Source organism: Ammodytes marinus (assembly GCF_949987685.1).
Source record: "Ammodytes marinus genome assembly, chromosome: 1".
Classification (NCBI taxonomy): Eukaryota; Metazoa; Chordata; class Actinopteri; order Uranoscopiformes; family Ammodytidae; genus Ammodytes; species Ammodytes marinus.
Window position 1 is genome coordinate 19,807,592 of NC_137230.1, and position 25,549 is coordinate 19,833,140.

Consider the following 25,549-nt stretch of genomic DNA (forward strand, 5'->3'; position numbering starts at 1 on the left):
GTGTGTGTGTGTGTGTGTGTATGTGCATGCATGCGTGTGTGTGTGTGTGTGTGTGTGTGTGTGTGTGTGTGCATGTGTGTGTGTGTGCGTGTGTGTGTGTGTGTGTGTGTGTGTGTGTGTGTGTGTGTGTGTGTGTGTGTGTGTGTGTGTGTTTGCATGCAGGCTGCTAGATTAAAGAGGAGGCCCAGGGGCATTTGGTTCATTTACAAAGCGATTGCTTTTATGTACAAAAAAAAGCCCAATTCACTGTAGGTATTGTAAAAGCCTTCCGTTTAAGGGACATGATATTAATTCATTGTTTAATATAAGACAGCACCATTTCAAAACAGTTAATCATTTATATCCAAGGAATTGTGCTCTCTTACATATTAAGCCAGTAAACGTATTATTCAATATTTAACATTTGTGCATTTGTGTCATCTCCCAAATGCTGTCAGAACTGTTAAACCTATAACCAAAGGTCTCTTTGAAATAAGAGATTAGAAGAAAGCCATTGTTTTTCAGTCACTACACATAGTTAGGTCAATGTGATGCAGCATGACTGTAATTCGGGTTTCATCTATTCTTTTTATAGCATGCGAGCACGTTGGGGAAGAATATTCAGTGATTCCTAACTCTTCAATTATTCAACAAATCACCATCCATTTCTTACATATTAAAAAATGTACTGTATGTGGAGCTTGAAAATGATAAAACGGCATAAAATACTGTTTTGAAATCAAAGCACCTATTGCATCGGTTTCCTTGGTTTTGTATTTGTACAATGGGACTACAATCTGGATCCCCGCAGTGTGCAAAGGAGGCGCCGGCTGTGTCTCCACTCTAATCTAATCTTCAGACATTCACAGCAAGTAACAATAATATTTATGTGATGGAAATAGGTATCACTGGGAATCAATGTAGGAGTTCTTCTTTTCTCTTCCCCCTATCAAGGGACAACGGTGAATATGTTTCAAATGCAGTGTGCAGTGCCGTGAACAATGTAGTCCTGAGAACAAGGTCAGACATCTCAGCGTGCTCTCAATAGACTCTCCCTTTCAACCACGAGGAGAACTGACAAAAAAAAAGTCAGAGCTCGAGTCATTAATATTGATCATACTCTAAACATTGGCATGAGGCACTTGGTGCATTTTACTCCCTGCTACTGACTTATTATCTCATATTTACTTCTACAAAAACAACTCTCTAACAAACATCCCTGTCAGGAAACTGAGCAGTATGTGTCTTATAATCTCTCATCTGAAAAGGAATTTCTGAAGCCAGTAAGTATTTAGTAAAGGGATTAATGTGGGAGGCCTTGATTGCGTTTAACAGAACAGGACCCAATTAGCATAATAGGCCTCTCTTTTATTCCCTTTGAAGTCCACAGCATAGAATAACAAATGTATAAGAACCACCCAGCCAAACGTCAATACATGGAAATGCCACAATCCTCGGTGGAGGGTCTTGGATGAATTTTTATTTTGCAGGAGGAGGGAAAAACATCCCATTTTTTTATTGCAAAATAAGCAAAACAGAGGATGCGATGGGCCTTGTAGCCACCAGGGCCAGCAGGAGCAGTGCCCCCCCCCCCCTGATCCTGGAGGAGAGATGGAGGCAGAAAGGATGTGGCTGTCGAGGGAGGGCCTCCTCTCTCAGGTGTTTTCCAAGCACTTCCACCATGCACACGAGTGATAGTAATTACTCTCCCATTAAAGATAAAGATGTCACTTGGGAGTGAGCTACCAACACAACGGCTCATTTGCAGACAAGCAAAGGGACGGGCAGGGCAACTCATCCATTAATAAGAGTGCATGCATCACGCCCTATCAGCATATGTACAGTAACGGGTGTGAGTAATGACAAATGATCAATATTTTTGTCGAAAACTGAGAAACTTGGTAATAACAGCACTGTCTAACCTTCTATTTAAAAAAACATGTTTCCCTCTATTCTTTTCCTTTGGAATCATAAGTTCAATACCCCGTATTTCTCAGAGGTTTCTTTTACAATTGCAATGGAGACATAGTTCATGATTTAAAGATATGAATTCTGTACTTCAGAATCCAGAGTTATTAGTATCCACCTTCTTGGTTGAAAATACATGGAATTAAAAATGCCCTTTTGAGATTGAAAAAGCTTTGAACTTAAGAAACATTTCAAGAAGCCTCTCTCTCTTTATCTTTTTTTGTATTGAAAGTTCACCTCCTTTGAGCATGCCATAGTTTGGTTTCCTTTTCAAATAATAGACTAAAGTTTATTAGGTCAAGGCAATCAATCTGGAAGTTCAAACAGAATCTCGGAGGCTATGATGTACACATTTTGTACTGTTCCTTTGTACTCAATTAGAATAAAGATACGGTCAATATACCCATCTGGCGAACTATATATAATAATGGGAAAATGCTCTTTAAGGTTAAATAAAGTAAAGTAGAAGTTCCCTTTTCTTAGACGTAGAGGCGAGTAATAATAATAAACCCTTAATCTTTTGGATTGGATCTGGACAGTTTGAACAGCTGTGTACATTAGCAAATCCCTCAAAGCGGGCGGCTAGGAAAGAAAAAAGACAGACATTGACCAGCGTCCTGCGGTGGAAATCAATGAGAAGGCGTGAGCGTGATGACTGGGGAGATTAATATGTCAACTGATGTTTCCAATGTTGAGAATAAACTTTCATTCTCATTGAGGAGTGTTTTTAATACAGCTTAGTTGGGTGTCAAAGATAAAATAAATATTCAGTGTCACACTCCATTACTTAGTAATGGATGAATGCCAAAGTGTCTCCTATACATCACATAATGCCGTCCATGGTTCTTTTTGTCATTATTTTCCTCCTTGTGCCGATGGTTGTATAGTGTGCTAGTTTCTTTTTACACAAGACATCTACCTTTCAGTGGTGCACAGAACACACCAACATATTGTCATAAACAACGTTTTGTTTTTAATCACTCATGCAGGAGGACAGAAAGTTATAGATTATTGAATTTAGCTTTGAAATATCATATCATTTTACCCACTGACTTTGATATTGTTATCAGTCAGCGAAGCCTGTGTGGTATTAATCTCATACAAATAAAAGTGGAATCAATGCAGTAAATGTGAAACAAAATCAATGAAATAAATACATACCAATCAGATGTTGTGTTAATATCTTTAATATTTACATTTTTATAAATTTCCATTGTGTAACCTTCCCCAGTAACACAGAAAATATGTTTTAAGGTTATTTTCATCCTGATGTAAGCAAAAATAAAATTCATTTTGGCAAGCTAAAAGGACACTGGCAGTGCTACAGGTACATACATATGATATTTCAAGTGGTTTGGTGTAAGAATATTATCTGAGTTTTTGACAAAAATACTACCATCATGAAGCATTAAGTACCTCTTGTTCTTTAACATTGTGTACCTGACAAAACAAACACATTCCCAGTTGAGCTCACACTGCAGGTAAAATCAAATCAGTCATACCTTGAAAACATGATATTGTGTACAATTCAAAGTGCAAGGATATGTAGAAAACATTTTTCTTCTTCTTCTTCTTCTTCTTCTTCTTCTTCTTCTTCTTCTTCTTCTTCTTCTTCTTCTTCTTCTTCTTCTTCTTCTTCTTCTTCTTCTTCTTCTTATTATTATTATTATAAGATTAACTCTTGTTAGACACTTTCATAGTTAATAAGCATGGCAGCTCCCATCGTACAGTCTTCCATTTTCCTGTTGCTTTCGGCAAAAAGAAACACTTGAGTCAACGCTGTGCCAGCCGCGGGGAGCAGGTTGAATGTTGAATGTTAAGTACAGTTCTGAATGTACCGCTGTATGGAATGAAAGGCATAAATGTCCCAAAAAATCTTCTCTACTTGCTGAATCCAGTAGTTTCTTTTTATATATCGTGGACTAGCACCTCAGTGTCCAGAAATTGCTTGAGCTGATTAGAGATAGAGAGAAAGACAAAGTAAGTACAAGAACAGTAACTATCTCACAAAAAAAGAGGACAAGCATGACAACATAATTGATCAAAATTAAATGAGAGTTTTGCCCACAAGTGAAGAAATCCTAAAAAAATGATTGTATTAGTACAAGGAGAGTCCAGGCTCTTTCTGTTTACTAAGAGGATGTTTCTGTTAAACAATATTAGCCAAATATTTTAACGCTTCACGTAGTGTAATAGTAAAGTAAACATGTGACATAGAAAAGACACTCAGAGGGAAAAAAACATTTGGCATGAACAAGTGTCACACACAGCACAACAGTGCAAAGTAAAGCATGCAGCCAAACAAGCCCTCAACAAATAAAGATTCCTTACTCAGGTAATAGAAACACACTTATGTCATGCGAGTCATTGCATGCTGTTAATTCTTCCAACATGCCAAAGAATTTATGAAAAAAGGTTAAATGCAGATAGATGGACAATTCATTACTGTGTGTTTGTTCACTTATCATCTAATTATTTTATGTATGTGTTGCACATTTATAATCTTCAGCCAACAGTTTATTTTATACCTATTTGTCCATGGAGGGCTAATGGTCATATATGCAGATAAAAATAAATCCGAAAACAGAATTTAGTAATAATTTGCCAGTATTGGCTTATAGAGTTTTTTCTTTTCATTTTTTAATTGGCAGTTACTGCATTTAGAGCTACAACAGTAATATCAAGTACTTTTTCTTTTGATTTGACTAACCCCTTACCAGGCTACAGATGGGGAGCTAATTGGGAGCTGTGGAATGCAGCTGTGCCGACGACTCAACTGTCAAGGTGCTAAATCAAAAAGGTGTCTCTTTTGTTAATTACACACAATGCTACAAACAGTCATGTTCGTTTGAGCCCCTTTCTTTCCTCCACCCACCATAAATATTTTGGCAGCCGTACAGAAAGGGGAAAAAAAACAACAATCCCAAAACAATTTACACACAATTATCACAGTGGGATGAGCAGACTGCCTGCAGATGTTTGTTTGGATTATAATGGGAGCAGAGGCAGGGCTTTCCCAACCTAGACAAGATGTGTTTCCTACAATCACAACAGTAGAGAGTTGCACATGCAGCCAGCCAGAGCAGAGCACACAGGAGCAGAGCCCTGTGTTAAGAGTCATGCACTTAGCTTACTTTTTTTTTCTCGCAGATTAGACAAACGTGTAGTGAATTCCGTTGCTAACGGGAGAGGGAGGAGCCAGAGATACGGGAGGGAGAGGGGGAGGTGGAGGAGGAGGGAGTGGAGGAGGGGGAGGAGGGGTGGGGAGGTTAGCCTGTGGTGGAACTACAGAGGACAGGAGGACAGGAGGAAGAAAAGAGAGAGAGGGAGAAAACCAACATTGGTTGTTAGTCAGATGAACAGTCATACTCAGTCACGGAAGATACCTTCTGCGTCTAATAATTATTTTCATTAGGATTAATCTGCCAATGATTTTCATCTTTGTTTGTCGTTTTGTCTGTAAAATGTCAGTGAGAATGGCCATCATATTTTCACTTGTTTTGTTCCACAAAACCAAAACATTAAACCCAAAGTTAAAATTAATATATGACAAAGGAGAGCATTTAATGATGGCATTTTTTAAAGCTTAAACAATAGAAATAGTTGTCCTTTGTCCTTGAAAAATGAAAAATTGCTGCTTAATTTCTGTCGATAAAGGTGCCCCTCCCTTATTAGAGAGTGTCAAAAGATTCATTTTTTAACAGTTTTTTCTTTAGAATCAGTGTGTGAATGATTTGGAGGTATTTAATAAAAAGAAAGCCATTATGATGAAAATGTCTGTAGTTGCACAATTATTATTTATTTCCATCATTTGAACTTAAAATGGGAAAAAAGCAATGAATAGTTGAAGAGGCACTACAAGAGGAAGTCAATTTTGTAGATCATTCATATTTTGCAGAGCATTCTGACCAGCACAAAATTAGAAATTATTTTAAATATTCCCAATAATTAATTACAAAATACCAAATAATTTAACAAATTAGAAAATCAAATTCAACAATTAAAAACACCTTTTTTATATGCTATGCATGATTTCAGGGCTGCATATTCCTTCTTGTATGCAGGCATTATTGAAGTCTTTCATGCATAATACTGTAAAAGAAGACCCTTCTTTTAATTCAGGGATTTGAAAGTGCACCAGCATACATTACTTTAACACCAAAGGCAGAGAAAGTCATTGATTTGCTCATCTCTGCTGACAAGTTGCCACCAGTTATATTCTCTGACATTTCTCTATGCTGGAAATAATGTTATAATTGTTGACTTTGCCTCACTGTGCATATTAAGCTTCCACACATTCTGACAGCTTGAGTGTTACTGTGTGTGACAGATGTGTGAGTGTGTCTGTGTGTGTGTGTGTGTGTGTGCGCGCGCGCGCGCGTGTGTGTGTGTGTGTGTGTGTGTGTGTGTGTGTGTGTGTGTGTGTGTATGTATGTGTGTGTGGGTGGGTGGGTGTGTGCGCGTGCGTGCGTGTGAGTGTGTGTGTGTGTGAGAGACAGACTGACAACCTGCTGCAGCTACAGTGAAAATGAACTTGCCTGTCTGCTGCGTGAGTATGAAAGAGATGAAAAGTGAGCGCAGCGTCTTTTATGCAGGTTCAGAGCCGCGTTCAAAGCAGCATCAATGGTATGCAGAAGGAGAGTGGAGTTTGACTGGGTCATTGATCAGCACACAAAATAGCCTCATCAAGCGATTCCTCCCCTGTCTGAAAGATTCTACACGGATTGCAATTAGAGGCTATCTGAGCACCTAAAAAGGAATAATGTTCTGTTATTAGGAAATGAATGGGCCTTATTGCTCGACTCTGCACCTTACGCCCGACTCATCTGCAATCCATCAATCCCTTTCTCCCTGTTATCCCTTTATAAACCCAGAGATTTTAATTTGATGCCGCGGGGGAAAATAAGCCGAGACTGTCAGGTTTGGTATGCTTTTTGTTGTGTATGAGTGTGTGTGTGTGGCAGATACAGTAATTATTTCTGTAAGTGTTTCAGTGGAATGATGATAATGCACTCCTTGATAAAGTAAAGGTGTATATACTACCTACCTGCTACCATCTACAGGCTCACATGAACAGATAAATCGTTTCAAGTTGCACAAATGACCAACCTGTGACTAGTTTGCTCTTGAGCGAAGCCTCCGAGGCCAGAGCGTAGGACATTGTGATGATCCGCTCCTGCTCCTGCAGAGCTGAGTCCAGGGCCACCAGTCCCACCTCTGGCTTGTCTACAGCCACGGTTGGTGTAAGGTTTTGCACACTTGTCCCATGCAGAAAGAAATAAAACATTAAAATTGACCAGACATGATGCATTGAGTTATAATGTGCAAAGGAATTGATCACTGTAAGAGGACACGCCCACCTACAGGGATGTAAGAGAGAAGCCTTTGAAGGTGGTGGGAATTCAGCACCTTGCTCAAGAACACATTTGTAGGATGAGGGATTGCCAACAAAGGGCTTGCACTTGGGTATACTCTGATTGTCTCTATCTGATTGTCAGGCTAACTGTCAAGGCCTTCCTGAAACCCCAGGATCATCGAATAATATGTACGATTGTCTTTCATTTACCTGGACTTTGCCAAGATGTTCTTAATGCGTTCCACCTTGCGATGGCGCTCCTCCACCTCTTGCGGACTCAGTTGCTCCTCAGGCTCTGAATCCACATAGCGCTCCGGGATCAATACTTTCGGAGGCTTGGACAGCTACACAAACGCAAACGTGCTGTGAGTTAAGATCACAACTGCTTTATCATCATACTTGCACCCCATAAAGATAAAAAGAAACACATTTTTTTTTCTACTTTTACGACTGTGATTAGACACTTCACAGAGACAAAGTAATTTTACCTCTTTGTTAAGGTCCACATTGTAGTCCAGTGGTTCCAGGTCCAGCTCATGGGTGGGAGGGCTTGTGTCCGTGTGGCGGAAGGTCAGCCATTCGTCAGAGTGTGAGCGGGGTCTCTCTTTGTGCTCGGGAGGCCTCTCCTCCCCCTGTACGCTCCTCACTCCCTGGGTGGACTCCTCGCCCTGAACAGCCCTCTCCAGTAACTGCAGGTCAAAGTCCTGCTCCCTCTTCCACTGGACAACGAACAGGGAAAGGAAAGGAAATAAAATAGGCTGTGAACAAATAACAGGATAACACCATCAAGTCTTTTTTATCAGATACATGCAAAAGTGACTTTTCTTCACTTACTTTAAACAACATTTCAGGTAACAAATACTGTACAACACTATCGTTATTTCTGGCAGCAGTGCACAAGATAGAGAGTGAGAGAGAGAGTGTGTGTGTGTGTGTGTGTGTGTGTGTGTGTGTGTGTGTGTGTGTGTGTGTGTGTGTGTACCATAGATAGTATGGTATGTACATGTGAATACAGATGTGGTAAAAGGAAAGAAAAAGATGCAGCATGCATGAAAGCTATCAAATCACAGCAAGCTGTGATCGTCTACAACAGTGACAAAGAAGACAGCACAATGAGGCCACTGAAACAAACAGCAAAGATCAGTTCAGTCATACAGATGACAAACACAACCATATTCTATATATATGAAAATTCAGTGAAAAAATATAAAATATAAAAAACATGGCAAAATTAGTTAATTAGAAAATATTTTTTATTTATTTGCAAACATTCACATTCGAAAAAAAATGAATGGGTTCTGTTTTGATAACAAAAAATTAATGAGCAGATAAAAATGCAGAACAAACACTGAAATCATGTGAAAAAGCTATGTGAAATGAATATCATACACATTAGTACTGTCCAAGTAAAAGGCTTACTCTCACAAAGACTTAGAAGTGCTACATGGGAAAACAGTTGGCCTTAATCCATTACCCACTCAAACTTTTTTTTTCTATCTTCATTTAAGTATAAAAAAAAATCCCAGTAGGAAAATGCCATGATTGCCATGATTAGGTTGAGATGAATATGCTTGTTGTTTCTCAGTATATATCAATGTTTTGGTCAGTAGAAAAATAAATAGGCACTTTCTCTCTCTCTCACACTCACACACACACACACACATTAATGGATTGCTTAGAGACAGCAACAGCACTTTCTGGAAACACAAGCCAAACTGTATCGTAGTATGGTGGAAAATCTACTGTTTGAGTTAAAGCAACCATAGCCAAGAAATGGAAAAGATCAATGAAAAGCGGTGAGAATGGATGGATATAGTAATGTTAGGGTCTACAACAGGGAATAAGGGGGAACATACACAGATATTGATGAATATGAGGCTTGGATGGTATCAAAGGCGTGTGTCTGAGGTAATTAGTGTGTTATGTGTTTGATAGGCAAGATATATTATTGGTTAAGATTTTGATGAACAATACCAACACAATTAAATCTTAATAAATTGATTTCAACTTCATAATAAACACTTTATGACTAAGTATTGTATACACTTTTTGTTCTACAGTTCAGTGTAAAGCAGAAACTGGTATCTACTTATCTGTTGGTCTTTTTTAACGGGAAACATTTTGAAATGTCCATATATGTAAAGCACAGGCGTAAATAATACAATTAATAATTTCTTTATTCCTTTCAATCGCTTCAGATTTGGGGTTGTGGTGTTGTGCATGCTGCCATAGCTTACTGTGGACAGTACACTAAAACTGACCCAATGGTAAACGTTAGCTGTTCTTTGTCTACTATGACAAGTCAAAATGTCTGCTGATAAAAAAGGCCTCTTGAAGTCTTAAAAAACAACCATCACAGTTTGAGCAACACATTGAATTACCATACTGCACTCATTGAATGTATCTCATATTTACTTTGTTATGTCAAGAACAGAGACAAACCACACTGAGTGAAAACGCATGCATGACCACTGTATAGAACCGGCACTCTCAGTTTTGGTTTGGGCGCCATGCATGATGCGTGTGACGTGTGATATACTGTTTCTACTAGTAACATACTGATCCCAGGTCTGCTGAAAGTGGACGCGATGACACGGAGTGGGAGCGCGGCGATGGAGAGGCCTGGCGGTCTCCGTGACTCAGTGTGCGTTTGCGCTGGCGGACCAGGGCCTTCTGGTGCCTCTTCATCCTCTCCAGCTGCTCGTCAGCACTCATCTTCCCCCTCTGCTGCTGCTGCTGCTGCTGCTGCTGTGAAGGCTCTCCAGAGTACAAACGCTCCAAGGCACTTCTGGGTCTCTCCTGAGAGAAGAGTAGGAGGAACCACACAGGGTTGAGAACATGAGCAAAAGGTACAGCAGAAGGCAGAGAAAGAAAAAACTAGAAAAAAACCTGAAACCTAATGAAAAGTTAAATGCTCATTTGAATAGGGAATGAAAGAAGGGGGGACATAGTACACACAATTCAGTTTTGAGTTAGAAACAGCTTTTCTTTCGGATGATCTTTCTTCTTTTATTCAGAAGGAATTTGAGGGAATTTGAATTAGCAGATGTTATTAAGCATGAGCAATTGGATATCATTATATGAGTTCAAAATATTTTTTTATTTGTCCTTTGTATTTATTTAAATATTGGAAAATATAAATATATAATGAGATCTGAATCTAAAGACAATGGCAAAAATAATCACAACTGAGATTATTTTATGGCAACAGTCAAAATTCAATAATTCTATCTTTGTAATGAGTAATAATTGTAACTCCCAACGATGCAATCCAGCAAACAAGCTTGTCTCCATTTGTTACTATTCACCACCTTTTATAAATACATTATTATTTTAGATTTATTTTTTTAATTTCAAGTATCTTGCGTGGAAATAAAAGAACAGGATCACCCTCACTGACTTCCAACTGTTCAATCCTTTCAGCTTGGTTTGATGGGAGGACTTGGCTCCAAATATCAAAGAATTTCACTCTTGGTTAATTCATTCATACATTTCATTTATATCATGTAGAATTTGGGTTACGTAGTACTGTATATCTGCACCGTCTTTCCACTGCTTTGATGACTCACTTTTCATTCGTAGTTCATTCTGAGCCTCACCTTCACACCGGCGGCCGAGACTGCTTTTCGGAGGGTCACGTACGAGGAGATGCTTGAGGACTGATTTAACCTTAGTGAGGAGCCAGCCACTCCTGAGGGAAAGCCAACACACATTATAGCCAAGTGCTGGTGTAAGGTTATAAAAATAAAAATAAAAATGGTACATCTAAATGAATCTGTTCCCGTCCAGCTATGGTCCATGTACCTCTGCTAGGTAACGTCTGGTAACCCTCATGTCCGGATACTGTTACACTGACTTGACTGGAGCCGTCTCCAGCTCCCATTAGCTCTGGATCGCTCAGGAAAGGCCGCAGTTCCACCTGAGATACACACAGACAAGAGATTAGAATGAAGAAACAGATGAAGAAAACCAGACATTTTAGATTTTTAAGCAGCATGAACACAAAAAATACACACATACTGTACTTACCTTACTATCTCCATTTGTGTACTGGCCAATCTCTCTGTCCCTTTTGCGTTCGTCTGACTGTCGTTTGAGGCCGCGCACAGATGTGTGTCTGATGACGGTTGTCTCCCGGGGCAACGGTGGCACAGCAGGGGGATGCTCATCAGGACTGTAGAGCTGAGGTAGAGGAGGTCTGGGAGGCACGTCATCCTCACCCTACACACAGAATAACAAACCTCTTCTTCTCATTGCTCACTGCATCTACCACATCCACAGCTACAAATACATGTGTGTAAACTCAAAGGTTCAATGTTTCCTTATGGAGTTTCTGACCTCCAGTTTCTAACTCTATGGCGTTATTTTTCTTAGTGCTTAATGGTTTTGACACACACCACATTACTGCAATGTCCCTGGTTCCATTACAGCCGAGAGCCTTTTTGTCGCATCTCATACCACTCTAACTTGATTCCTGTTCTTATAAACGTTTTTTTTTTTGTTGCATTTAACAGTTTCGGCTTCTCGAATGTTAGGATTTGCTATTTTTTACTCCATTGTTCTGTTTTCATTGTAAATGTAAAACCTTTTGGGTTTTGGAACGTAAGTTTGTACATAACAACCAGTTTGAAGACCATCACACTTGACAAATCATTATGGGCTTGTGTCACTATTTTCTGCCATTCTAATTAACCAACCAATTCATTCATGAATGAAAAGATCAAATCGACTATTTACACTACAAATAATTGTTAGTTACTACCCTTTAACGAGCGCTGGCTAAAACAAGTTAATATAGAAACACTGACCCCCAAAAAGACAGAGGGAACAAGTTGTTCTGATTATGAGATATGTTTAACGAATCACATTCAGCAAAGGTATGAGCAAACTATATAGTCCTTCCGCAGCCTCCGAGGTCACTCACCCATTTAAGCCCACTGGCGATGGTTGCAGAGTGTCGTAAGGGCTGCTGGCTGGGGCTGGAGCAGAGGGTGGGGGTGTGGCTGCTGGGGCTGAGGTGGGGGCTGTGCTGCTGCTGATGCGGCTGGGACAATCTCATCTCCATAGCAGACGGGCTCCCAGACACGGAAGGCACTGATGACGCCGACACTGAAGGCACAAATTTCCTCTCTGGGGAGTTGGATATATACGATGCATGTAACATGAATACACACTCACACACAAACTGTAAAAGACAGTGCTTTCTTTTCCCGCGGGACGTGTTCAAGGCATTAGTAATCAAGTATATGATTAAGAGCTTCAATGCCGAAAAACAAAGTAGCAAGACCACGTGGTTTGTTCTAGCATCGCACAGAAAGCAAATGCAATTTGCTTTGTACACATTAAAAAAACATCTTTTCTCACCTGGGTTAGTCACAGAGGAGACAGTGACTTTGTAGTTGGCTTTACTGGTGCTGAGGCCTGCGATAACATCCTCGATTCTCCACAGTTCTTTCCTGATCTGGACTTTCTCTTGCTGCTCACAAACATACAAACACAAACACATACATAGAACAAATATAATTGTTGCATACTGTTAAAGCTTTAGTGCGTAACTTCTTTTGCCTTCATGAGGAATTCAGAGGAATTAGCATAACACTGTCGGCGCATCTACATGAGGTAAGCTTTTGGTGATCGCGCATGGATTTTATAACCTTATGCTGTACACCCAGGCTCTTTTCTTAGCTTTAGAATCAACAATTAAAAGATTTCTTGGAAGCTTCTCACAATTATTCTGAGCTCCTGCGCCAGTGTCAGGGGGTGACACCAGTTTGTAAACGCTGCCACACTGAGAAATACAGAGAGAGTGTTGTGGTACTGACAGGCATAATCAACATTGTGTCAACTCGTTTGACGATGGCTTGAATGTAACCAACATTCATTCATATGAAAAAGTTACGCCCTAAAGCTTACTAAAGCAAACTGAAGTTTAGTTCAATTCGAAAGTGTTACATGATACATTGAACAGATATCAATCATGCAGTATTCTTGGCTTTCTTTTCTCTTGCTTGTGTGTGTTGTCAGAGAGACCACGGACCTGAGTGAGGTCACTGCGGTTCATATGTCCTTGCAGCGCCGACCTCAGCCAGTCCACATCTCTCTCCAATTGGCTGTACTCGTTCCACGCGTTCTCCATCTCCTGCGAAACCAAACTAAACATTACACACTGGTGTTTTGATAAGAGGAGGAACAGCTTTCAGACATCTAATGAGCCAATGATACTTTAATGGTTTCACGGTCCTAACCTATTATAAAGAGATTTACAGCCACATATAAAGTAAGCTCTTGTAGTGCTGCTGGAGATACACTTGTGAAAGCAAAGAGTAGGTGTCTTGGGGTTCTTCACTTTTCCTTTGCTTTCTCTCTTGAATCATGTTTTTTTTTCACTTTGATTTCGCCTGTTGTTTCCAGTTGTCTTATATATATATAGTGTATATAACAGACGCACACAGTTTATAACAAACATTTGGTTTGAAATGTCTTTGTCACCACCAAGTCAAATAAGCACTCTTGTTAACTCATCGTGTGTCACAGTGATTATTTTGAATATCAATTAACATTTTGACTTGAGAATGTTGAGTGAGAATCGTTCTCAGGAGTTTCTCTGTATCAGGTTTGTCCCCCCAACACTCATTGCGATAGTCACAGTCAACCTGAAACATTGTGCCAGTTGTGGAAACCATAAGGGAACAACTAAAAATAGAGGTGAACATCTTTGTTTCCAATCAATGAGAACATAACACAAGTGGTAGCATGTACAGTACTTTCCTTTGCATATTTTACACAGAAGTATTTTTTTTAAGTATAATCATAATGATATAATTTTAATATCTACATGTTGCCACTTGGAGATGTCATCAGGAGGCATGGCATACATTTCCATAGTTATGCTGATGATACTCAACTGTACATTGCCGTGTCCCCTGATGACCCAGAGCCAATCGATGTTCTTTTTAATTGTATTTTAGATATCAAGTCATGGATGGCAGAGAACTTTCTACAGCTCAACCAGGACAAAACTGAGGTTTTAATTATTGGTCCTGAAGCACAGAGAGAAAAAATTAACGCCAAACTTCAAACCCTGGCACTTAAACCCAGCAAACAATTTAAAAACCTGGGTGTTATTTTTGTTATTATATCATCTTAAGAACATTGCCAGAGTGCGCCCATTTCTCTCGCAAGCCAACACAGAGACATTAATGCATTATTTTATTACCTGCAGAATTGACTATTGCAATGCCCTACTTTATGGTCTTCCCAAGAAAAGTATTGCTAAACTACAATTACTCCAAAACTCAGCTGCACGGTTGCTGACGAGGACCAGAAAGAGGGCACACATTACTCCCATTTTAAATTCTCTGCATTGGCTACCCGTGTCCTTCAGAATTGATTTTAAGATCCTTTTATTGGTTTATAAAGCTCTTAATGGTCTTAGTCCTAGTTATTTATCAGATTTGCTTTTATCATATGAACCCTCTCGAACCCTCAGGTCTTCTGGCAGTGGTCTTTTAATTATTCCAAAAGTTCACACAAAAACTCACGGTGAGGCATCCTTCTCTTACTACGCCCCACGTCTGTGGAACACCCTGCCTGATAACCTGAGGGCCGCAGAGAGTGTTGATATTTTTAAGGGCAAACTAAAAACTTACCTTTTTAGTCAGGCTTTTTAATTAAGCAACTTTTTTATTCAGTTATTTCATTATTTATTTCATTATTTTATATCTTTTATAGTCTATTTTATTTATATATGTAGCCTGCTTTTATTTACTTTTTATAACTACTTTTATTAGTTATTTTATTTATTAATTATTATTATCACTATTTTTAATTCTAATTTTATTAATTTCTATCCTATGTAATTTTATTTATTTTTTATCTATAATTTTTATTTTTAATGTTTTTATTAATCACTATAAAGAGCTCTTATTTATTTTATCTCTTTATTTTGAATTGTTTTAGTTTTACAGTCTCTAGTGTTTTCTCTCTGATGATGGCGTTTCCTCAGCGCAGTTTCCGTCCTGTTTTTAATGAATTTCTTATTTTGGGGTATGTATGGGTGGGAGGGGGAATGTTTTTGCATGTATGCATATCTCTGGGTGGGGGATGTGGGGGGGGGGGAGTTGTATTAAGCACTTTGTGTTACATTTGATTGTATGAAAAGTGCTATATAAATAAAGTTTGATTGATTGATTGATTGATTGATTGATTGATTGATTGATTGATTGATTGATTGATTGATTGAATGAACGTGTGACTGCGTCTTGGGTCTTACTGTGGAGACTTGGGATATTTCAGCCCGGATGTGCACCACATCCTCCTGTAGTAATTTCTGCTGATAGGCAATCTTCTCAGAATGTGCCGGCTGATCTCTGTACTGCTCCATCTGCTGGTGGGAAACATCCAGCACAGACTCCAGCTTGTCCTACATAGGGACATGGAGAAGCATTTATGGGCCCCACCAATACAGGCTGAACAACACATATAAAAGACTCTACATACAAATGTAAAAGAGACTATGTATATTTTGAAACAAAATAAAAACCTTGTCCTCCTTCAGAGTGCGTATCGTGGCCTCTAGCTCCTGTAAAATCTTGTCTTGTTCACACAGTCGACTTAATTTCACCTAAAGGGAAATATAGGTTGACAAAGTATCAGATCTAAATCCACCTGTCCTAATTAATACTCTGTGTTCACCTCTAATAATAGCACAGAGTGTACAAATAATGCAACAGAAATACCGAATAGTACCCAGGGATCCGAGAATAAATTTGACAGAATTTGGCGCCCCTTCCTAAATTATTTTAAAAAACCAACAACAACAATAGAAGAGTAGCTACCTCCTCCCCTCTTTTATTTGATTTAATTTTATTTCTTTATGTTTTTTTTTTTCATATTGATTGTTTATTTTTGTTTCTTGTAGCGTGTATTTTGTTTATGTCATTTTTAACATTGTGTATTGTTTTTTTGTGCTGATTTTTTGATGCAGGATTGTTTGTAGTTGGGTGTGGGGGTGGGATATGGGCGGGGTGTGTTCGGGGGAAGAAAAAAGGGGAAAAAAACTTAATCATTGTACTGTAATTGCTTCGCAAATCTTTTGTTGAATAAAAAAACCTTTGAAAGAAAGAGAAATACCGAATAGGAATAATACAGTGAATAGAATAAAGCCTGATGAGATACAGAATCTGTTTACACCAGATGTCGACTGCTCCACTTTTGTCTTCCTTCAACTACATTCACAACAACAGCGCCAGATAAGACGAATTGATCGTCTACTGTAGTCTTCGCTGTCTGTAAATGTGTCAATAAGGCCCATCTGTGTGAAAACCCCAAGGAGTTCCTCTCATCCTCGCAGTGAGAAATATCAAAAGGCTCTATACTATCTGGTTCGGGGCTGAGATCTGGTAATACCCATTATGAGTAATCATAATCAAAAATCCATATTTTCACATTCACTTTTGGAGAAAAGCCGTGTTTATTGAGAGTGACAGATTTGTTTTCCCCGGAAATGGGTTATGTGTTTATGAAAACAACATAAGACTGTCTAGTTCACAGTCTTCCCTCACACAGTGCATTTTTTGTCTCAGATCTATTTATCATTCTGTTCAATTAATAATTAAGCTGTTTTCTATTTTGCTGCCATATATTGTTGTTTTTAATTGCATGAAATATTCATTGTTCAGACAAATTTACTGGCAATTTCTTATAAATTGTTAAAGTGGAACAATGCTAATGATGAAAAGCCAGGACATCCATCCTATTTACCTCTATTCAGCAGAAAACAAAGAGTGGGAAAAGCGGCATCAGGCAAATCAAACTGAAAAATTTAACAGCTCAACATCTAAAACTCCCATTACATGTATTTTTCCCTTTAAATTGAAGGGAGCAAAAGAAAAGCTGTGGTCGATACTCTCAGGCCCTCACAGTGCAGTGTGTGGATGTGTCCCTGCAGTGTTGCAATCTACATACGTTCCCTTCCCTCCGCAGCCTCTGTTTACCACTACTTAAGAGCACACACATACACAAACCACACCAAAACACACAGTAAAGTCGGATTGAAGTCAGCTTTGCTTCTCTGTAGTGGATTGTAAGAAGTCGGAAATGGAGATCTTAAAGAAAAGGCAAAGACGGATAAACAGGGTGCTTATCAGACTTTTCCTTTTTTTTTAATCCTGGGAACATAATGATTCACTTACATCAGCATCACTTTCTGCTATTTTCACAGGCCTTGATGGTCTTTCTTTTTTTAAACTCTCACGTCCAGTAACCTGAAATTCCCAATAGCCAAAAATAAAATAAAATGTTAAATATCAGTAATTGAGTGACCAATTTCGATTACCTCTACTTTAACACTTCCAGTAAACAGATGAGAACAACTGCATGGATTCAGTCACACTGCTAGACAAATCGTGCAGGATGGTATCCAGATTAAAATAATGAGGAAAATAAATTCACACAAACAAACAAAAACAAACAAGAAGATCATGATCATGTCATCCGCATACACCAAAACTTTGTGTAGAAGCTGAGAAAAACAATAATGCGCATAGGGCTTCCGCATAATGTTTTCAAGGAAACCCCCCAAAAAAGGCCCAAAGTTGCTCTTTCCTGGCTGCTTCTAACTGTACGTTAAACAGCCACGCTATATGAACCATGACGACGGGAAATTCTTGAAATGCTGATTTTATGATTCTTCTGATACATATTGAATCACAATGGAAATATTTGAGACTGACGTAAACGTTTAGTTCATTATCTGCCATCTGGTTATATGTTAAACTGTAAGTTATCAATACCTCTAGTTTCATTGTCAGTGTCTTTATGCAGATACAGAGAACAGTGCCAGTGCGAGCAAAGACATCATTAAGAATGATCAAAAGATAATGCCTTGTGTGTACTTGCATCATCATCATGCAGTTTTATGGATAGTATAGACCTAGTTTAAGTGTACTTAGTTGAAAATATTTAAGCTTGCAGTTCACCAATGAGATCCATCTGCATCAAGACAGAGAAATCCTAACGGCCTACAACTTTTCAACTTATTTCTAGTTAACCAATTTCCATTTGTATAAAAAGTATCTACTGACCTATTCTTGAAATGTGTTATTGATTATATGTTTGCTATCAGTATAATAACACAGGGACTGTCAGTCTGTGGGTCCTATCCAGAAATCTGCCCAGTTGTTTTCCACAGTGTGTGTCACAGTAAATAAAAAAAAAGTGTGAGAGGAATATTCATAACACACCCTAACTTTAGGATCAAAACACCTAGCACGGCGGCATAGACCAGTGCAAATGCCAGACTCAGTTAAAGGGGCATTCCACCAATTTTACTTGTGAGAGTCAATCACCATGTCATGTGGAGTACTACACAGCCTGTGAGAACGGTTTTATAATGCATGCTGTGGTCCACTGGAGGAAGCTTTGTCAAGTCTGGGAAAATGAAGTGATCACTAGGATATCTTAGCTAGGCCTTTGAGACGACATCTTTCTAGAGGAAATATATGCATCACGAGCTCTGAGCAAGAAAAGACGTGGTTGTTCCAGTCACAGAGAAAAAAAAATAAAACACAAAATTAATGTTGTAGGTCAGATAAACAAGTTATGACCACTGGTCTTTCTCAAGTGTGCCAACTTTATTTAAGTCCAATACTGGGTTTCTTTCAAGACAATAGTGGACACACACCACCGCATGTTATTGTCCGTTTCCGCCAGTTACCACAATGAAACTAGAGGCCCTGATGTAAGCTGTCACTGCCATATCATAATCACATTGCAAGAACAATTCTTAAAGAGCACCATTGGGTCATCTTTAATGCCCGAACAAGCAAAACAAAAGCAAAGGAAGATATCATGAAAAACATAACGAAATGCTTAACAGCATGCGTGGAAGCCCTCTGGCATAGCGACTTCCTTTCCATCATTTCAAATATCATAGCAGTTGTGGAGGATCACGCAGTGGATGATCGGATCAAGGTTAACCATGTGCAAAATCCTGCATAACCTCCAGGGATGCATCACATTCCTTTTGAAAAGCAGTTAAAAAAAATGGTCTGTGTCTCTTTGTATGCACACCATCCTTACATTCCAACTGTACCCAAAACTCGGAGTGGGGTTTTCAAACACATTGTGTACTGAAACGATCACCGGGTCAATACTTTGGATCTGTTTTGAAACAGGAAATGGAGAGGAGTTACAGGACGTACTGTACATCGTTAGATGAACTCCCTCCATTCCAAAACACAACCCATGTAGGATTTCTTATTAATGCATTGTGGTGTTCAACATACAAAACAATTAGGATCAAATGCTTTGCATAGGTGTAAATGGAATATTATGCCATTAGCAACAGTAGCTAAATGAGACAGACTGATTGAATACAGCAGTAATAGGCCTTGATATATACACAGTTTGTAACACTCACATATGAATTGGAGTTCACATGAATTAAACATTTTAAATATTAAGCCATGTGCTTTTTTTTTATTATTAAATTCCGATTAGGTAAGCTTAACATTGGCGGGTCAGGGTAGCAAAGCTGCATCTGAAAGTACTGTACTATCATCCAGTAGAAAACACTGGCAAACTGAACATCAGAACTTCTACCAAAGGAAGGAGTCAAGGATTCACCAGACTATAAATACAACAAAAAAAATGCTTTATATCCTCAAATGGATTATTTACATATTAAGGCAATTATACAGGTAAAATACATGTTAATTCAATCACAAGGAGACAGTAGAAAGCACAGCAGAAAAGACAGGGAAAAGGGGGAAACAGGGAGGCAGATGTTGGAAGGCAGCAGCAGGAGAACAATATTGCAGTTCCACAGAAGGAAGACGGAGAGAAGGAGGGATGAAAAGGATAAAGTGGCATTTACTTTGTTGGGGCCCACCTTCAGATCTAGATACTCCAGGTCCTTCTTCAGTTGTATGTAAGTATCATCAGCCTTTAAATGAGCAGTGGAGCAGAGAGATAAATCATTTGAAAATGAAGCTGCAAAGGATAATGGGTGACCAGATGACTCCAAAGGCCTTTATTTGCTGTTCAGGCTTTGCTAACAGAACTTTAATTAACTCGGATTGAATTACAGTTTTACTTTCTACCTCAGTATTTTTATCAATAAGTATATGTTAGTAAAGCCAAACTGTAATTTAGTAATGGTGTAATCTTTGAACTGGTTTGATGTCTCATGTTTGACCTCATACAGAAGTGAGCGGCACAGGTCATGTGCATGACATGTGGTCAAACTGAGTCTTTATACATGTTCATAAGCATGGAGCATGGTTGGATTTGGGATGTTAGAAAACTGGGTGGAGTTCTCATTACTGATCACCGTTGCAGCTTCACCGTGGTCTGCCAGTCTTACGGCATTGTTTGTGACCAGGCTCATAAAGGAGACTGTGGTCTGATGAGGGCTGCTTGAGAATGAAAAAAAAAAAAAACAACAGCTAAAGATTTATCAGAGCACACAGAACGATGTGTGTTGTGGCTGTGCAAAGGGTATGCAGCATAATGACGATGAGTTATTTTTCGCTACATTATATCAAAGAAAGGAAAGCATGAAGTGCAGGCACAGTCGACAAGCAACATGCTTCAAATAGGCCAAATTACTTTTTTACAAACAGATTAACACAAGCTCAAACTCTGGGAGCTTTTTACAATTTTTTTAAGAGGTCAGGATGAGTGACACTGACTAGAAAGACAAGACATCCAAAAGGTAATCTGGACAGTCTGAAGTGCAACAACACACAGCCCATGCCAAAATGGTTGAAAACACAAGAAAAAACAAGAAATACCAACGGGCCGCAATGTCTTATATGAATGACAGGGAAGTAATGTATGAGATTGTCTGGGGGGAAAGAGGGGACCATGATGCACTGGCAGGGGTTGCAGATTGCTGTAGAGGAGGTTTGGGGGAGGTGTGAGGGGCCCCTGACCTGCATGCTGGGGCCTAGCAGGCCGTTGTGTTGGTGGTGCTGCAGGTGAGCGAATGCATCGCCGGGGCTAAGCACACCAGCCATCTTGGCCTGGTGCCTCCGGAGCTGAATGAGGAGCAGAGTCAACTCCTCTGGCTGAAGCCGGGCCCAGGTTTAAAGTGGGGGCACAGAGGGACGAAGAGAAAATACTTGAGAACCATCTGGGCAGTACAGTGGCTGAGCTACAGTATAGCTGAGAGAGCCAAATAGTTGGGAAGGCCAGAATACTTTTTGCTTTATCAATGTCCAGATAACAACTGATAATGTAAAAGCTGCCCCTGAACTATGGAGACTTGGAGGTGATTTTGTTGTGCTATCGGGGAATGTCTGAAGGTAAGAGTTATCAGAACTGATAACACTGGAACAAATATACCACAATACGGTATAAAAAAGAAAAGCAGCTTCACACAGGGTTCATAAAATCAGCCAGCTCAATTAGCACTGGATTCTACATCTTGATACTGTCACCAAGATGAGCCCTACATGTTAATACCAAATGGCAGATACCTTTTAGAAATGACCAGTTATTTAGTGAATGTAATAAAGAGGTTCATACCGTTTTGCCGTGCAGGCTGGGTGCACTGACAGTGTGTGTGATGTAGCCCATGGCTGGCATGGACCTTCTCTCTATTTGGGAAGACTGCGGGGGAAACAAAATGAATCATCTTGTTACTTTAGGTCTAATAGAGTAATATAAACAGAATGTCTAATTTACTAAGAAATCGTCTATATGCCGCTGAAAGGGAGAGATGGACCACACACTGAATCACACTGAATCAAAGTTAAACCATTGCCTCCAAGTCTGTAAACAAATTTGACTACACAGCAGATTTATTCTTTCATCCATCCTTTTTCTCCCTTTCATCACCCCTACTCTTCTTGGAAACAAGGTGTGCCCTGAGTTTCAGGCGCCACGGGGCTTGAAAAATCTGACGTTTTTGCTTAGCACACAGAATTAGCGAAAAACCCAGGCCCACTACAAACCCTTAAAAGGACACAAACAACAAGAGATTTAATTAACTACACATAAATTATACTAAACCTGCTTTCTTAAAATAACATTTGTTTGCTACCAGCAAGAGAAGCACTGTAAGCCATTCCCTTTGAGATTCCCATGCCACTATTTTTTTGCTGTATAATAGGTTTTTTATTTAAATGCGAGATCAGAAGAAAGAGTCCGCTGCTGATGTTTGAGATAGAGCAGAGATGTTTATAGGGTGCTGAGGAGCCCTGGGCAAACTCCATTAGCTGCTAATAAAACATACTTCTTAATGATATTCCACCGAGGCATACAGACCGCTATTACTTTAGCGCACTCCAGCCAGAGAGCACCATCCGCCTCAAAGATACTGCGTGCACCATAGCTAAGTTCCTTGCAGACTAAATTTAGTTCCCAAAAAAATTGCTCCATAGTCACTGTGTCTCCCTTTGTTAAAAATGTATCTTCTTCCAAAGGGTTTTCCATAATTGCGCATCATTCTATTTTGTGGTTATAATTAGTCCTGGCACTGGGGTGAATGATGTAGGAAACAGAGCATCAGTGACACTTTGTTTACTTGTGTAGGGCCAACGGGTTGGTTATAAGGCCTGTGTGTGCTGGCAAATGTGGTGCTGGTTTGGCAGGAGATCCTTTCACATGTGGAGGGTGTGGTTGGCAGACAGCGCAGGGTGTGGATGACAGGCCGGCCCCTCGCTTCGTCTCTTGCGGCAGCGGTGGTGCTGTCTGAGCACTACGACGTATTTTTTTGGAAACGGCGGAGTAGCAAGCTTTCACTCACACATGCTCGCACCACCTGTGGAGTGGCCTGGGTGTGGACTGTGTGAATCTGCAAATGATTCACATGAGTATCAAAGGCGGAGCCTTCTCAGGCTCCTCGTGCTCAGCTTCCCATGGTATCCTTGTGAGCTCACAATGTTTCTCAAGTCCACATCAATAGACACCTCACATACACTATCCCAATTTACCGTGAGAATGAGACCTTTGTTTTTTATTCGGCTCATTCACATGTGAATCGTCAAATTTTACTCCAGTCCAATGCCAATGACAGACTACTAACATTTACTATGTGCCACTAATACAGTGTACTTAAGTCCATTTTACTGCACAGGGTTGATGGGAACTAGACCTTTCACAGCGTACATTGGACAAAAGGCAGGGTGCACCCTGGAATAGTATAAACATATAAGGAAATATATCCAACTCTGAATCACCCCTTGTCTTTGCAGAGCATACAAGACACATTGAAGAGATGTGGTATCTAGGGCTGCAACTAACAATTATTTTAATTAATAAATAATTGTGTTTATTAAATATCAATAAATCAGGAGGAAACATAGGCTATAGATCAACGTTAAAACGTGCCCAAAACAAAAGCCTGTGAGGGATTCATTTAGCTTGTTTTGTCCAACCAAAACTCACAAATATTCAGTTTTAAGTGATATAATACAAAGAGAAACAACAAAGCCTTACATTGGAGAACCTGGAACCACAGAATGATTGGTGTTTTTGCTTGATAAATGACTTCAATCAAACAATCAGTCAATCCATTATAAACTAGTTTCTGTAAATTGACTAATTGATTAATTGACTAATCATTTTAGTAGACAGCCTCCAAAGCATTCAGAAATTCAGGGTAATTCTGTCCACCACCACTGACAGTAGTTAAAAAATAAATAATGAGTCAACTGCACTTTTGATCTTTGGAGAGTAGTTCTGTGTCCGCAAGATGTTTCTGAGAAGCAAGGACATGGTTACGTGTTTGCACGGCTCAAAATAAATGAACTACACTGACTATGTTCATTATAATGAATTAATATGTCAACCAGTGCAAAGCTGTGACTGTTGTGTGTGTGTTAACAATCTTTGGATGAAAATGCTTTACGGCATTTGTACGCAAATACTCTTTAATTGCATATGAGCAATGCTGACTTTTTTCTCTTATCTCTCTCTGTATAACGTATTCCTAGACTAGGCTGTATGTTTGATAATCTAGGCTATAGGGCATGATGATTAAAATCTAATTAACTTCAGAAGCTGAGATAAATATCAAAGGGACTAATATACAATTATTTATTAATATTATTCTTTGAATGCAACATTTCTCAGTGTGTTTAAGACGCTATGTAGTACTATATTTAACACTCTGCAATTAGAAAGTTTGACTGGGAAAATACATGTTGTTTTATATTTTATATTATACTGGTTAAAGGTGGGGTCAGGGATTCTGGCAGTGAATATCTCCTCATGATCCACTACCTGTATGTACTGCCTCTGCACTAAAAAAAGCAGGTATTTATAAACAGCCTAGGCTTTGTAAACTGGTATGCAAACAAATATAATGTTAACAAAAGGGGGCACACGGTACCTCATTGCCCATTTACAGAGCCTAGGCTGTGTATTAACACTGTTAGTTGGTAGCGTATTGTGAGGAGATACTCATTGATTTTGACAAGACATTATTTTGTCAAAAAGCTAAATTGTCTGGAGAAGATTTCTTTAGTCAGCTTTTAATCATTTCCCAGAGTGTCAGAGATGCTCTTTCATTAGGTGTGTCCTCCTACCTGAGAAAGTTGGGCACACATATGGCCCGGGGAACTTGATCTTGTGCTGTCCCCGGTCATCACCACTTCATCCAGGGGCCTGACTGAGCGTCTGTCTGAGGGCGTGTGTGGCCTGTGAGGGGACAGAGGTTTGAAGGAGGGGCCCGACGGGGGCACTTCGCACGGGGACGGGGGCACGGAGACAGAGCGCGGCATCTCCACGGTGACTCTGATGGAGGACGAGGAAGAGTCTGTGAAGTTGGGGCCGGTGTAGATGGGAGCGGTGGGGCTGCCGTGACGGAACTGCTGCCTCTGCTGCCACTCGTACAGCTGCCACACCATGCCCTCCTTGGTGGCCATGCGCTCGTCGGTGGACATGCGGAAGTGGCTGAGCCGGTCGTGGGCGTACTTGTAGTCACTGGGCAGTTGGCATGTGGTGGTGGCCGGAGGAGAGCTGCTGCTGCCGGACGACAGGAGACGGGGAGACTTTGGCAACGACGACTGATAGGTGCTGTCCCCTGAGCTGGCCGCTTTGGGCTTCAAGGGAGGAGTCTGGCGAGGGAGGTTGTACTCAGCAGAGGGAGCAGCGCTAAGACAAGGGCAGGCAGAAAAACAGTATGTTGCTTCAATATTAGGAATTCCACTTTATCTCTACAAATCGAATCAAAATCAAATCAGCTTTATTTGTATTGCCCAATATCACAAATAAACATTTACCTCAATGGGCTTA

The 25,549-nt window shown here is 39.8% G+C and overlaps 1 protein-coding gene across 4 annotated transcripts in view; it reads right to left on the reverse strand.

The window, feature by feature from the left end:
• Positions 1-3,219: 3,219 nt before the first annotated feature.
• The window catches only part of plekha7b (pleckstrin homology domain containing, family A member 7b), a 65,962-nt gene continuing 43,632 nt past the window's right edge, over positions 3,220-25,549 (reverse strand). For 3 of the 4 annotated variants that reach the window (XM_080034132.1, XM_080034133.1, XM_080034134.1), the window contains exons 9-23: positions 24,841-25,408; positions 21,836-21,919; positions 15,846-15,926; positions 15,576-15,725; positions 13,341-13,442; positions 12,668-12,779; positions 12,228-12,433; positions 11,333-11,524; positions 11,108-11,222; positions 10,903-10,994; positions 9,863-10,102; positions 7,792-8,022; positions 7,514-7,647; positions 7,057-7,205; positions 3,220-3,900 (exon numbers count right to left, since the gene is read on the reverse strand). In XM_080034132.1, the coding sequence (XP_079890258.1) occupies positions 3,878-3,900; positions 7,057-7,205; positions 7,514-7,647; positions 7,792-8,022; positions 9,863-10,102; positions 10,903-10,994; positions 11,108-11,222; positions 11,333-11,524; positions 12,228-12,433; positions 12,668-12,779; positions 13,341-13,442; positions 15,576-15,725; positions 15,846-15,926; positions 21,836-21,919; positions 24,841-25,408 (2,479 nt within the window). In that variant the 3' untranslated portion in view covers positions 3,220-3,877. Of the gene's footprint in view, positions 3,901-7,056; positions 7,206-7,513; positions 7,648-7,791; positions 8,023-9,862; positions 10,103-10,902; positions 10,995-11,107; positions 11,223-11,332; positions 11,525-12,227; positions 12,434-12,667; positions 12,780-13,340; positions 13,443-15,575; positions 15,726-15,845; positions 15,927-17,496; positions 17,569-20,180; positions 20,250-21,240; positions 21,376-21,835; positions 21,920-24,840; positions 25,409-25,549 lie in introns of all 4 variants that reach the window. The other variant, XM_080034135.1, reaches the window with a different exon arrangement.